General features: G+C 47.9%; 1 protein-coding gene across 1 annotated transcript in view; it reads left to right on the top strand.

Moving 5' to 3' along the window:
- LOC144111246 (FGGY carbohydrate kinase domain-containing protein) overlaps nucleotides 1-15,012 on the top strand; it is a 43,711-nt gene extending 28,699 nt beyond the window's left edge. The window contains exons 8-12 of the mRNA XM_077644466.1: nucleotides 1,330-1,394; nucleotides 4,401-4,551; nucleotides 8,400-8,474; nucleotides 10,476-10,596; nucleotides 13,310-15,012. Coding sequence (XP_077500592.1) covers nucleotides 1,330-1,394; nucleotides 4,401-4,551; nucleotides 8,400-8,474; nucleotides 10,476-10,596; nucleotides 13,310-13,635 — 738 coding nt within the window. The 3' untranslated portion in view covers nucleotides 13,636-15,012. The remainder of the gene's footprint in view (nucleotides 1-1,329; nucleotides 1,395-4,400; nucleotides 4,552-8,399; nucleotides 8,475-10,475; nucleotides 10,597-13,309) is intronic.

Below are 15,012 nucleotides of genomic sequence, written 5' to 3'. Positions count from 1 at the left end.
TTCCGCCTCGTAGTCGCCGTAGTCGTCGGTATCGGCGTAGCAGTTCGTCCAAGTAGCAGAGCGAAACGCCACCTGGAAAGTGGCTGCCATAGGAAGACCCCGCAGGGTGGCGAGCAGCGTGACACGCCGCCTGCCAGGCCACTGCGCGTCGGCGTAGTTAGTGTTCCTATATATGATGCGGGAGCATATACAGGAACACTAGGCGTAGTCGGCGTAACACGCCACCTGGCAGTCACACGTCTTCCTGCCACCTGTCGCCTGACAAGTTTAAGGTGGCAGCAGAGCAAAACGCCACCTGACATGGCGAAAGCCGAGGAATAGACAGAAGGAAGGTGGCTACCAAGGGAAGGTTCTGAAGGGTGGCAAAACTAAAATATGTGAAGAGCTGAGCTCAGACTTCGTATTACCGACTATAGTAGCCGTCTGTCAATTTTCTTGGGCATTGAAGTTAGCTGTTACCTTGAGAGCTCCTAGACGTTAGCTAGTGTGCATTGAGGTTAGCGTTTAAAACCCACATGGCGCGAAGTGTAACTTTATCGTTCACACTTTTCAAGAATAAAATCTAAAACAACCTGAATGTCATGCGCGCAAGGTACTTCTGATGGTACTCACAGAGGGCTTGCTCAGGTTCCCACAAGTGCCCATTGAGGTAGGTAAACGCGCGAGCAATTAACTTATTGAAATTCATTCAGTGAATAAGTAGGGAACCACACTCAGCCCACTTTACAAGACATGCTTGAGTTGCAGCAGCATGCATACGCTACAGTGCACTCTACAATTTCGCCCATTTATACGAGGATACGTATTCAGCCACTCATTCAATCCTTTTCTACGGCGACTACCATTTTGTTCGCACTTAGCACGTTTCGAGATCTCTGTTTCGCCTCGGTCCTCTTGCCATGGTCACTGCAGACCGTGTGCAATAACATGCGCAAGGATAATGTGGTTAGTAAATGCTCTAAAATGTCGCAGCAAGCATCGGCATTTGAAAAGGGCAGGCACATTACACCATTTGTTAGTTTCATAACTGCTTTATGTAATAATATGTAAGTGAGCGATTTACAGTTAACCGCCTGGCGTTCTCGCTCGGTGTGCTAGAGGTGTATTTCCACACCATGGTACTAGCTCCTTTACAAGCTCTACGACATTGTTACTCATCCGAATCATGCGCAATCGTCGTTCAAAGGGCAGCTTTGTACACATTTCAAACTTACGCTAAATTGTGCCACTTGTGCCCTACTTACGGGCGCGCTCTTTTGTAAAAGTAAATCGCAAATGCTAGGAACAAATGAGTCCTAATATGTTGCGCTTATGGTCTGTCTGCTACAGATTGATCACATCATTTCGACGCACCCTGCCTACCCGCAGATAGTGGCGAAAACAAAGGATGGCCGGTGAGTTTTTCTGTTTATATTGTGAAGGTACTTACACAGTCACAAAAGGAATGACTTCGCACCGCGAAACTGATAACAACTTAACAAAACACTAGCTCAGATGGGTGCTAAATCAAGGATGGAATGAATTCTCCCCAAAGCTTTCTGTTGCATATGCGCAAATAGCCCAAGAACGGCGCAGTGTTCGATTAAGGTAGGTAGCCTCCCGACACATATACATGCCTCGCTGATGGGATGCAGATAAAATTTTGGCAAGTACTGAATATGTTATTACCGCTGTTCGCTGAATGATTTCCTGTAACTGTTGTTTGCAAAAAAAGAAGGTTAGTGGGCAACATGTGGACGCCACCATAATCAGTCAAAGGCGCGCGCCAAGGTGCTGGCACACCAACTGGGAAGTTATCTTTGTACGTGTTGAACAAGAAATGCTTGGTCAATTTGACCGGCAAAGTATAAATAGCGGCGCCGATGCAACCTACATATGGTAACACTTGGTCATTTTCAGCTTAGAATGGCGGCGAGCACAGGGCAGCACATGGGAACAAGCTGCACAGCACCGTAACAAACACGCAGTGAGCATGGAAGTCTAAATGAATGTCTGCTCGGGGGAAACAGAAAAGTTTGGCTGTTCATCATTGACATTGCGGTATGGTCACCCGAAGTTCTTTTTCGAAGAAAATGACGTGGCCGACCAAACCAAGGAACTTGCGCACCTACTATGTAATCTGAGGCAGAGTTATGACTCGGTTTGTGCCTTCTACAGTAAAAAAAATCTTGACCAAGTCAACTACGCCGGCATAGTAACTGTGCTCGAGACGTACAGTACGTTGACCGTTGTCCGCCCGAGGTTTATAGTCACACGTTGTGTCAAAGCCGCGACATGTTGCCCGCTGAATATCTAAGCGAGCATGTTAGTGCACACGCAAGTTTGTGGCGTATGCTTCTACTAGCGGTGACCGTGGAAGAAGCAACACCGGTAATAGTGGTGCGTTAGCTCTTCAATGCCTGCGAGCTTTGAGCGCGTGGTGTTTGTGGACTTGGGACGCTCCTGATCGAGACGTGCTAGGTTTACGTTCTTCTAAAATTGTTCAATAGGGAAATGAGCGGTGCTTTCCGCGGTAATGTATCTTAATGTAATGTAATTTAAAGTCTTACCTCCTCTAACAAAATACTTTGGCATGCAGCAACCCGAATACAAGGGATCGTTCTAATAAATACGAATAACTCGCCAGCTATTTGATTGCGTACTAGAGGCATAAGCAGTGCGTTTTGTTGAGATCCTTATCACTCGTCACCGTGCTTAACATCTTCTAGTAGTTCCACAATATATTCTCGGCTTAGAGCTTTAAATAATATTAAATGCGACGAATGCGCTTCCTCACCTTCATTGTAAGGCTTCGGGAGCAGGTTCAAGCTCGTATATGGATGCTTTAGTGCGTTCAGGAAGCCACAGTTCTCAATTATGAAATTTAGCCAATACTGTGAACATGTATCGTTCAGGTTGTTCTGAGGTATCCATATTTCACACCTTCAGACCCCACAAACGCGTTAAGATTCAGATGGACATTTCATTCCGATGTGAGGTATAGCGCCCCTCGTGGAGGGCGTTGCAAGTACAGATTGTTTCCAAATGCGATGGCCATTTTTCCGACACATGCGCCGTTGAATGAAGTCACTAAAGAGCTAGGAACGACTTATCACACTGCGCACTGGGTTTATGACAACTATGCCTATCATAATGACTGGGGGGGAGTCTTTCTTACACTGCCTTGATATGTGTGCGATCACGAGCCACATTTTTATGTCCGCGGGATGGTCATGGTGACTTCATCACCAAAGTAAAAGGTCACGCCTCTGAAGCATCCACTTGTGAGCAAGCGTGCTCACTCAGCGATATGACGCCAGCACATATCATGCTAGGCTACAATAACACATGCAGCTAGACTGAGGTATCATTGGAAATTCAAAGCTTCTGAGCTGACAGAGATCATCATGCAAGCATACCAGAACAGCGGACATAAAGAACAGAAATTCGTTCCTTTTATTCTCCTGAAACACTTTGATGATATTTAAATCAATTGCAAAAAATTGCAAAGCGCCGCAGCCTGCTGAATGTGTTTCGGTATTTGTCGAATTACGATGGCGCAATTAACCACTGCGGCACGCAGGGAGCTGCAACCGCCATTTCATTTATATCAGTTCACACAGTTTGAGATGCATGGTTGATGAACGCTTGGATAGCTGTTCAGAGAGCCTAACAACACTCTGACACTTTCTAGTACCTTACAGAGCTGCAATACTTTTGTACCTGTTAGCTATTTAGAGTGTATTGGTGTAGTGAAGGTGCTGGGCGCTTAGTGACCCTTTGTTCAAAAAATTGCAGGAGGTAATGATGTGGAAATACTGTCTTCAAGAATGCTATGCCTTTATAGTGTCACGTAGTGGTAACTGCAATCCCGAGAGCAGAAAGCCAGCGAAAATGGCGTCTAAACAAACCTTTATTGGGGCTGACTTGCGCCCACAATGGACTCAAGATCACTCGGCGGCGGCGTGGCAACAAGCGTACTTGGCGGACGTCGAACAGAATGCCCACCGCTCTCGGCCGTGCTCGATTTAAATCTGATAGCGAACTTTCGAGATAAAGCGTGCAAAGTTACAACTTTCTGGAACAAGGGTAGAATCGGCTCCGCCTGGGTGCGATCAGTCGAAATAAATCTGGTCGCGTCTTGCATGGCAAAACAACGTGATAAAGCGATCGATCGACGTACCGGCAGCTTTGAAGAATGAACAAACAATACAAACATTCCCGGAGATAGCGAATAATCTTGGTGTGCTCTGCACCAAACGACTCATTCTATCAGTTCTCCACAGTATATATTGCAGCCAGCTCAGAAGCGGAAGCGCTGCAATGGAGTGTGCGAAGTCTCTCTAGAATGCCCTACTTCGATGGCATCGCTGAGCCCTGCCTGCTGCTCACAATTGTGTCTCTCGCCTCGCCGTGCGCAGGAGGCCGGAGGAGACCCTCAACGCCATGCTGCGGTCCATGTGCGAGCAGCGTGGCCTCGACTCTCCGTCGCAGCTGGTTGCAGACCTGCACATGTGGCCAGACTTCCACGGGAACCGGTCTCCGCTGGCAGACCCTGGTCTGCGGGGCATGGTCGGTGGTACGCCCTACGTATAGCGCGCTTTGTGGGGATCTCTTTAAGAACACGTGCTGTTTCCGCTCAGTATGACACGTAGGTGCTGCTTCGTAGGTATCTTCACGTAGGTATCTTCTGCTTCGCATTCACGCAGTTTGTCTCAGCCGATGGATGCGAATCATCTGTGCCGTGTCTCGTAATTTGTTACCGGTAAGCCGCCGCGGTCGCTGAGTGGTTATAGTGCTCGGCTGCTGGCCCGAAGGACGCGGGTTCGATCCCGGCCGCTGCTGCCGATTTTCGATGGAGGTGAAATTCTAGAGGCCCGTGTACTGTGCGATGTCAGTGCACGTTAAAGAACCCCGGGTGGTCTAAATTTCTGGAGCCCTTCACTACGGCGTCTCTCATAGCCTGAGTCGCTTTGGGACGTTAAACCCCCGTAAACCATAAACCAATTTGTTACCGGTGATGTAGAAGGTAGGGCTGCTGCTAAAAGAAGGGTTCGCGCGTGAGAACACATTGGCCACGATTTTTCATATCGCACACTTGGAATATAACGACTTTCCTACATTTTAGTGCGGGTCAGTCAGAAACCGATGTTAGCCGGAAGACGCTTTGAAGGTTACACCAAGTTGTGGCATTGAAAAAATTAAATGTGAGGCAGAGTGTTATAACAGGGAAATTATTTTGTGAAACAGAGAGCGTTATAACGGAAAAGTATTCTCTCGGTGCTGCTGGGTTCGATGCGTATCGGTCATTCTGAATACATCAAGATAATTTGGTTGTAGCCTGCGGTCGACTACATATACATATAGCCACGTTTCTGTTGATCCGGTGAGCTGCACCTTCTCCCCGGAGGCGCCCCAAGATGACAAGTTTGCCGGACTCAAGATCTTGCCCTTCGCTCCTATCGTTCCGAACTAATGCCGTCGGTGCCTGGTTTGTACAGCTAGAAGCCTCCCTATGCCGGAACAGCGTCACGGTCCAACCATTCCAGCGCGCTGTTCTACGGGGCGAAGGTGGGTGTTGTTGGCTGTTAAGAACTAGCACATATATACACAAGGCGGGGGACTGGCAAAGGTTGGTAGTGTCGAACGTTCGGTCTAGCACATGTTAGAGCCACCTCATATTTCTTGTTATCTAGCGGGCACCCGTCACGGGGATCGCACACCTGTACATCAAGAAACCTCAAAGACTTATTAGCTTCACCCGTTTACGGAAATTAACAGTCTCTTGTTTTTGGCTCGGGCCTAGTACAACTCTAAGCGAACTATGCAAGAAAGCAGTGGATGCAGAAAATTGCAGCCATAGCCGTGTTCTCGATCTTTGAAAGTCGAAAATTTCCTGCAATACCCTTGACTTGTGGAACATGGGTCTAGGGAACATCGATGCGCATATTGGACGTTCGTGGCAGCGCTTTACTGCCGCCGTCTTTATGGAAAGGGTAGAACATTTTGTGGAGCAGAAGTGTTCTTTCGTTGTCTCAGTGTTCCCCATCTGCCCCTGGTCTGTGCGAATTCAGGTATAGCCTAGGCACATGTGGAGTTTTCAGTGGTTTTATAACAATCTCGCTTGGCTATGGCCGATAGCGGTGTCTTCCCCTTGGTATCTGCAAAAATGTTTGAAGCTAGAGCTACCGAAATGGCGACACTGCAAGATTATCATTAGGTTTTCAAGCATGTTCCTTTTATCACGGACCTTTTTCTGTGTTGCGAAACAAAGTAAAACGTCAAAAACTAGGCGATGAATATCCATGTTTTCATGAATGCGACAACTGGCGCATCGCATCGCATCAACGTTCTAGCATATCCCGTTCGTGCTAAGGAAGTTAATGCACTATAGGAAAGCACGTCACATTAATGCGTCAGACAGGACCCGCGTTTACATGAATGCGACAGACTGCGTCTTGAGTCGACTTTTCGAGAAAAAAAGGTTTTGAGAAGGAAAGACGTGATCTCTCATCTACTCTCTTCCTCGGCGTTTTTGCACTTTCCTTCAAAAATCACACTGGAGTCGACTTCTGTCGCATTCATGTAAACGCGGAGGGGTGGATTGAGAATATTAAGTCGTCTTTCGCCGTGCATGTAAATGCAATCGAATCGCAATATGAATTATGGGAAGGGAATCTACTGTGGGTCTGGTTATTTCGCGAAGCAAACATATTTTTGAATTTGAAAACATGTTCCACAGAATCGAAATTACGACACCTCAGCAGTCGACGACGAGCCAGGCTGGATGTACAGAAAAAAACCGAACCGGTTGCTTCAGAAACGCTGCTTTCACTTTGATATGCGACACCGTGTGCCGCCACGATCGCACTCGAGGTAATACGCTACATGTAAACGCTGGCGCATCGCATTACCCGTGATACGCTAGGTAATGCGGTTTATTAGTCACATTTTGTCGATTTCATGTAAACGCGGCTAATGCGACTGAAGCGGCAGAGTATGCTTAAGTATTGGTGTCCACCCCAGACGGAGCAGCCGCTGTCACGAACGGTTTCAGATCGTGCGAGGGGGGGGGGGGGCATGATCCGCTCCGTCAGTCACCGTGTGACAAGCCGTACCCCCTCTACACTTTCCTCCACCAGTCACCTTCTACCCTCTCTTTGTCTTCCCTCTCCAACTCTCCCTCCCCTTCACTTTGCTACCATCAACCAAGGCATCTATGGACGCACGGACAGAATTTTCCGACGTGGGTGTTCTAATGCTTACGCATTAAAATAGATCCTAAGAGCTCCGCGCACGAAGAAAAATGAAGGAACGCGTAGCCTTATGCTCGAAGTTTTATGTTAGGCGGCTCGTATGTACAGCCTTTGTCAAAAGTATACAGCCCAATCGGTTTGCTTCCGAGTCGTGTAGCGGGGGTCCTTAGCCTATTTGACTGTCCTAAGCTTGGGAAAGTTAATGACGCATGTTATTTCCACCACGGCAAGATTAGAGTCTCTTAGTATGCAAGAGTAGCTGTGCTGCAGGGCTAAGAAGCAGGCACCTTGGGATGTATACCTTTGACAGACTGTACGAGGATGCCAACATTGAGCCAGTGCACAGCGTGTGTGAGCGGTTACAAAGACAGCGTTTCATTGGCGGGCTACCCCCACTGTTATATATAGCTGAATAGAAGTGAAAACGTGGAAGCCTTGATGGCTGGTTTGAGGCATAAAATGGCAAAAACGAAGTGAAGGTCAAATTCAGGACACGACAAGTCACTTTGATGCACGACTGGCAGCAATTATTTAAGTGCTTATCTGTATTGTGCGGTTGTCGTGTTAATGTAATAAAGTTACAAAGTGATTGATGATCCGTTTTGCAGTGACTAACACAGAACATGTTATTCCGGAAATGAAACACATGTGTTTGATTTGTGGCGCCTATTACTGGTGGGTGACGCCACATCACGCCCACCGGTGGTCTTCATGAAATGCGCAAGCTTTTCTGACTTCTGTGATTCACCATAAAAATGCGCTTACTGTGACAGGAACCACCAAAATGCATCAGGGTTCTCGCTGAATTGACATGAAAGGGCCCTGTAATGCGTACATTTTTGACGCACATTGGTAGTTTCACGGCTGCACAAGATGGCATTATTTGCAGAGATATATGGGAGAGGCCTTTGGCATGCAGTGGTCGTAGTAGGGCTTCCTTAATTATCCATCTTTTGTAGCGAGCTTGCAGACACCGTGCACGCACACGCACAGACTGGACACAGACACACACACACAGACAGGACACTCGCTAGTAGTCAGGTTGATGATGATGGTGATTACGTTTACTATTTCCGGAAGACGGCGCAGTATAATCGAATGAATTTGAGAAGCTTAAATTTTGAGATTATGAAGTCACAACGTCGCTCACCTTTTCTTTCGCAGATTAGCGGACTAACCCTCTCCGCTGGCGAAGAGGACCTTGCTAAGCTCTACCTCGCCACCATGCAAGCCCTGGCTGTAAGTGGACTGTGGGATATCGACTTATTATGCAATGCCTACTTAATGTAGCGACCAAAAAAATACGCTTGATCTTGTCTATTAACGTTACGTTGAACCTGCAGCATAGTGTGGAATCCTCAACGCATAAGCTTACAAACTGTTCTTCAGTGGGTCAAAAACCGCGCAGCAAGATTCTCCGGCCTTGATCATAACTTTTGCCGCACCATTATGTTCACAACAAGACGCTTACAGTGGGTTTCTTTGAGTTGTCGCGGTTGCAAGAAAAAATAGTTATGCTGTATGGCGTGTACAGTCGTAAGCAAAACTAAGAGCCCTCCCTACCTCCTCGGGTTGAGATTCTTGCCGCTATGCCAGTCTCGACAGTAGGAGGGCTTCGGCAGGTGGCGCCCCCATGCAGTGCCGCAAGCTTCGAAAAACAAGAGAGAGGGAGGGCTCTTAGTTTTGGCCACAACTGTCCCTATGATGGACGGTATCAGTAACTGGTTTTAACTCCTGCCTGCTCGGTCTGTTCCACGTCGACGGGATTGGGCTTCGGAGAATTCGTTAAGTCGAATGCCCTACTAATTTTTAAAAATCACCTTTCCTCGTGGAATTACTGAAATCACGTAACTTGCCTGAGATTTCTGCTAATGAAAGTGATGCAGTTCCCCGCGTTGTTCTTAATATTCTGAGCACTGCTCATTTTTTTGGTAGTGAAAAGATTGTCCATAATGTGTGCAGGCTCGTACACTCTTAGTGCGAACACGTGAGCGCGTGGCCGCGCTGTTTAGAGGGCTACCGCGTGCGACACAACAGCTCTTCACAGCGAATTGGCGGAGGAGAATATGTACCTGGACGTGGTGCTTGACGTCATCAGCCACTTTGATGCGCGGCCGTGTCGGACGCAGTGACCCTCCCAAGAACTTGGCCAGCGCTTCCGTGTTCGCACTAAGAATTATGATTATTGTCACGAAGACATTTGGTGTGAGGTGTGGAGTTCATTCCCATCTTGGTTCTGGAGCTTCGGCGTCCTCCGTCATCTGTGATCGTCGGCCGTGAGTTCCTGATCCGCGCCGCCCGACCGTGTCCCAGCGTGCCAAGTCCGAACCGACCTCGCCGCTAACCTCACCCCCCCCCCCCCCCCCAGCCCCGCCCCCGGCTTGATCACAGGACACGACGACATCACGACGCTGCCGCGACCCGAACCCATGACACGACCGGCCCGAGACGCTGCCCACACGTGAGGACATAGCCCCCTACCCATGCCGTTCGGCGCGTCCAAGGGCTTCGGCTGTCGACTCCTGGCGACCAGCAGCCCGGAAGCTTCGTGGACCAGGATTCATTTGCCCCTATCTTTCATCGGGGTGGCCAGCACTTCCCCACCATGCCATTTCTGTTTTACCGTCCTCTGAACCCTTCACCATCGAGCGCATCTCTTCGACGGTGTTTTCTATTCACGATCGGGATGATCGCTCGGCAGCCCCGGGTAGTGTCACGAAGACGACGAAGCTGGCAGTGGCGCGGGACGGAGCGCTCACGCTGGGCTGGCAGCCATTAAAAATCAGCTCCACTGCCATCGTTCATCTCGCCTCATTCTTCGGCTGGTTGCCACGTACCATCATAATTATTATTATCAATAATTATAATCATATTATTAATTATTATTAACGTTTATTTCACCACCAAAATGTACATGGCGGCAGGATCACCACAGTAAAAGCTGCCTCTTGGAGAGCTTGACTCGTAAAACCACCCAACATAAAAAAAAAAAAAAAAAAAAAAAAAAAAAAAACAAAAAAAAAAAAAAAAAAAAAAAAAAAAAAAAAAAAAACAAAAAAAAAAAAAAAAAAAAAAAAAAAAAAAAAAAAAAAAAAAAAAAAAAAAAAAAAAAAAAAAAAAAAAAAAAAAAAAAAAAAAAAAAAAAAAAAAAAAAAAAAAAAAAAAAAAAAAAAAGCTGCCTCTTGGAGAGCTTGACTCGGCCGTGGACATCCAGCGCCAACATTGGCAACTTCTTCGCAGTATGGGACGCGACACATCATGGACGCGTTGGCCGACACAGGTCACTCCGTGTCCAGCCTGCTCATGTGTGGGGGCCTAACGAAGAATCCGCTTTACGTGGAGCTGCACGCAGACGCCACAGGTGAGCGCGCAGTCAGTAGTCGATCACGAATGGCATTATTGCTCTTAAAATGTTAGCAACGTTTGCAAAGGCTTATGTTATGAAGCAATGACAGGGACACCGCAGGAAGTGTTCACATGCATGTATTACCGCTTTCCTTTTTGCGAATTTTTTTATGCTGCTTTAGTAGCGTGGTCCTCTTGCCCCTAAAATCTGTGGCCTGTGTGTGCGTGTGAAGCCTGCACCCTCCCTAAAGAGCACCCTCCGGTGGGTGCACTGCTGGAGACCGCCGGGCGCCATCTGACACCCAACGGTAAAAGTTCATCTTCACCCTACGAGCCTGAATCCACCACCCAGTACACACTTACGCTCTCCAGGAAGCCTCCACCCTTCAGAATCCTTCACCCACGCAGCGGGGAGTGCTGCGCTGAAATCAAATCCGAAGAACCAATCGGAAGACGACTAATCAAAGCGAAATGTACGACCAATACTGCTAACGCAGATTTTTCACATCACATCGCATGATCGCTTGTGCACTTTAAATTTTATTTTACGTCTCGGTATACCTTAAATACGAGAGGTGCGTATGGTGTTGTGAGATGAGCCTGAAGTACACATGAATGCGACCCAGATTCCTCATTAGCCATACCAGGGCCACACCCCGACATGTACGGACGATGTCGTGAGCACCGGAAGGGCAGTCTGGCGTGGTACTTAAACGAATTCTTTTATGGGCAAGCTTGTAGCTCTTAAGAATAAAATTAGATGGCAGCGATAGCAGCGAGCACGCTGGGTAGTCGTGAAGCTCAGAATTTCTCTGAAAGTCCGTCCTAACTTCGACGACTTCACAGCAGCGGTTATCTGAGCATCCGCTGTACGCATTAGAGCACTGACGCCAGAAGGCGCCATCGATTGGTGGTTGAGAAAGCCCGTTGAAACGGTCCGGTTACAGCGTTGATCACCACCGCCTTTTTCCTTTGTTCTTCTTTCGCAGTCTTCCTTTCCTTTCTTCTTTCTTCTTTCTCCCTTTGTACTCGTCTTCTTGTTGCGCTGAATTTTCCAAGGTGTATCAACACCAATCGAACGTGCAATGGTAGTTCAAGGCTCGGGACAGCAGGTGGGCGCATGCAAAAGATGAGAGATAGCACCTGCACATCTGGCGGAAACATAACAGTGGGTGTCAACTGCTACGAGTAGTGAAGAAAAGAACTACGAAAAGCGGGATCTTGCAGGCGTGCTTTCAAACTTCAGCACGCGCCTACGGCGTTTTAAAACAGGGAGTTGGAGTAACTGGTGCGAATGCGGGTTTACGGAGCATCGTCGGCGAGCGCGCCTTTTGTTGTCTATGGATTATGTCAGCACAAGAATATGCTATTAATATGTGACATAGAGAACAACTCGAAACCGAAGTGCATAATGGTAGGCTGAGCGAAAACTTCTGGCTCGTGCACTATGCAACGGGCTAGATAGGCACAAGGAGGGACCCAGCGAATAGGTAATAATAATAATTGGTTTTTTGGGGAAAGGAAATGGCGCAGTATCTGTCTCATATATCTTTGGACACCTGAACCGCGCCGTAAGGGATGGGATAAAGGAGGGAGTGAAAGAAGAAAGGAAGAATAGGTGCCGTAGTGGAGGGCTCCGGCATAATTTCGACCTCCTGGGGATCTTTAACGTGCACTGACATCGCACAGCACACGGGCGCCTTAGCAAGACTGATCAAAAAGCGGAGCTCAATCAGCGTTTTGCAGAAACTTCTAGAATACAAGGCTTCAACGGCTCTAGCGAACAGTTTCAGAGGTGCTGACGCATTTGGTACTCTGCAAGGTGAGAACCATGGAGCTCTGAATAATCTTACAGATATTGAAGTGACATAAGTTCTGCATCGCTTACGAAGTCGTCATGATCATAAAAGCATGATCACCATGCTTTTTGGGAGAGGACACTCCATATCTCGAGACAAACTTCTTACGAATGTCAATGATGCAGTGTATTGTGAAGCATTTACCAATGAAAATGCCTGAGCTGTGGTCATAGGATTCGCTTCAGCGCATGCGCTTGTAAGCTTTGGAGGCTGCACCCCCCGTGTGTGTAGGGTGCACCGCTATCATTGCCACTTCTTCAATCCTGGACGGGGGACAATTCATGAAGTGCTATCCTGGTCTGCAGTCTTTGTGGAATATTACTGATAGAGAGTTGCTGTGAAGCAGACATTCGTTGTTCTCTTTTTGTAGAGTTAAATCTTGGGCTCACGAGTTTCCTTCGTTATAAGGCGTCGCCACTGCACACTTCCCGCACTGCAAAACGATTTTCTTAGCGTGCAAACCACTCTGAAAGGCTACGATGCCTGTACTGTCGAGCTTACCAGGCTGGTAGTAACAAAGACCTATTCTTTGCGCGCACCTCCGCCCTGATAGAAATGTTATAGCTGTCTGTTGGAAAAAAAAATTTGTGAGGGCAACTACCAGATGTGTCGGCCGCTCTAAGACTGGTTCTTGTGGGACAGCCTGAACATTTGCACGTGGACGAGGTAGAGAGTCCGACGGGACACACTGCTGGTCGTCGGCGTTTCTACCTCACATTCGCCCAAAAGTTCTATTTATTCTGCTCAGAGCATGTGAGCCAGCTAGGCCATACCCGGGGTATTTTTCAGCAGTACGTACAGCATTACAAAATTTTCGCAAAGGACGCTGCCAGATATGCCTGGTAACTTGAGATTTTTGTGTTTACACAGGTCTGCCGGTGCTGCTGCCTTCGGAGACGGAGTCGGTGCTGCTGGGCGGCGCCATCTTGGCGGCCAGCGCGAGCGGCCGCTACTCGAGCGTGACGGAGGCCATGTTACGAATGGGTGGCACTGGCCGCGTGCTAGCGCCCCGGCCTAACGAGCGCCGTTTTCATGACGCCAAGTACGCTGCCTTCCGTGCACTCCTGGAATGCCAGCAGCGCTTGCGGGACATCATGTCCGGAGGAACAGCTCTGTCCATATCGCCGTCCACGCCGCCATCGAGGACACCGTCCAGACCTCCGTCCAGACCTCCGTCTTCGTGTTCGGGATCCTAGCTTTTGAGCTCTTTGTGTCGTTTTTGTCACAGGTTTAAAAAAACAACGCGAGAAGGTGGAGCGCGATGGAGATACCTGCAACTACACGTTCCCGGTCAGCACGCGAACTGCGTGGACATCATTGCATGAAGACGTTCTGTCACCTTCAAGCGCACGGCAGAGGTCTCAAATGAGAGCTTACTCAACCGTTATTGTACATTCCCAGGTGAAAGTTGTGAACGGAAAGAGAGCCTCGCGCAAAATGCAGCTGTTCCTGGGTCGGACGCTTAGTGCTAAGCGGTGGTATTGAGACGCGCTCACCCTTCACTTGAGGTCTTGCGGTTTCCGGGCAACAGCAATGTTTCGCAGGCGTCGCTGTCTACGTGCTGCAGTCTTAAGCCTGCCAGTCTTTAAAGGTTCAGTTTGCATTCTTCCACGGATCGACATTCTCTTTCTCGCACAATTGACTTTTTTTAAATACCCGTAATGCCACGCAAGGCTCATGTGGATATGGCAGGAGCACCACGCAGATATTTTCGAGATTGGCAATTGCAGTTATGGCACACATTCCTATCGGTCCATTACAAAACGTTTTACGGTGATGATTGAACCCAAATGATGATGTGGTGGAAACGAGAACTACAATATTATTGTTGCGCTCGAATGCGTTAATGGCCACCCGTGCTTATTGTGATGGCCTGCTAATAAAATTGGAACTAAGCTCTGGGTTACGCTCAAGAACGCTTTGAACTGACCCAGGTCGCCTTGCTTGAAGTCGTTGCCCAGATTCTTTAAAGCATTCGGATAAAGTTTGACGTACTAAGAATAGTAAGAAGTACTGCTCTCATGGACGAGCACAGCGTCTCCGCACCTGCAGTGCAACTAGTTCAAAATCGAAGTATTGTGCTGTTGGCTGAAACGTAGCGACTAGTTCCGTCGTTTCTCACAAGATACCGTAGCGCATAAGAGTCTGCGCGAAATTGAGGTGTACTGATGCTCGGAGAATACCGTAGATTTTGCAGCCAGAGAAAGAACATTGCAGTAAGATGGGAAGGTTTCACAGAGCAAATGAAATATATCGTAAAATTAGAAAGATTGCGTTATTGTTTTGCATGAAGATACGGCAGTTATTAATGAAGAGAGTTTCTGACGCGTAAGCAGATATCTCGCCAATTGGGGATTCCATGACATTGTCCACTGTTTCGTATTACTTGCACAACCGTTTTATCTGAGTTCTGAACGTTGTACATCGGTCATCTTATAGACTTTTTTCTATCATTAACGAATTCTGTTACAACACTGCTGTGGTTCTCATGTGCGCTGACGTTAAAACCGTCCGTAAAGAGTTCTTGTACGTCAACTGGACCTGTAATAAAAGATTTTATTTTTACCTTACAA

The sequence above is a fragment of the Amblyomma americanum genome, chromosome 11, assembly GCF_052857255.1.
Source record: "Amblyomma americanum isolate KBUSLIRL-KWMA chromosome 11, ASM5285725v1, whole genome shotgun sequence".
Lineage (NCBI taxonomy): Eukaryota > Metazoa > Arthropoda > Arachnida > Ixodida > Ixodidae > Amblyomma > Amblyomma americanum.
The sequence above is the reverse complement of the archived record's forward strand: the minus strand, read 5'-3'. Positions and strand labels throughout refer to the sequence as shown.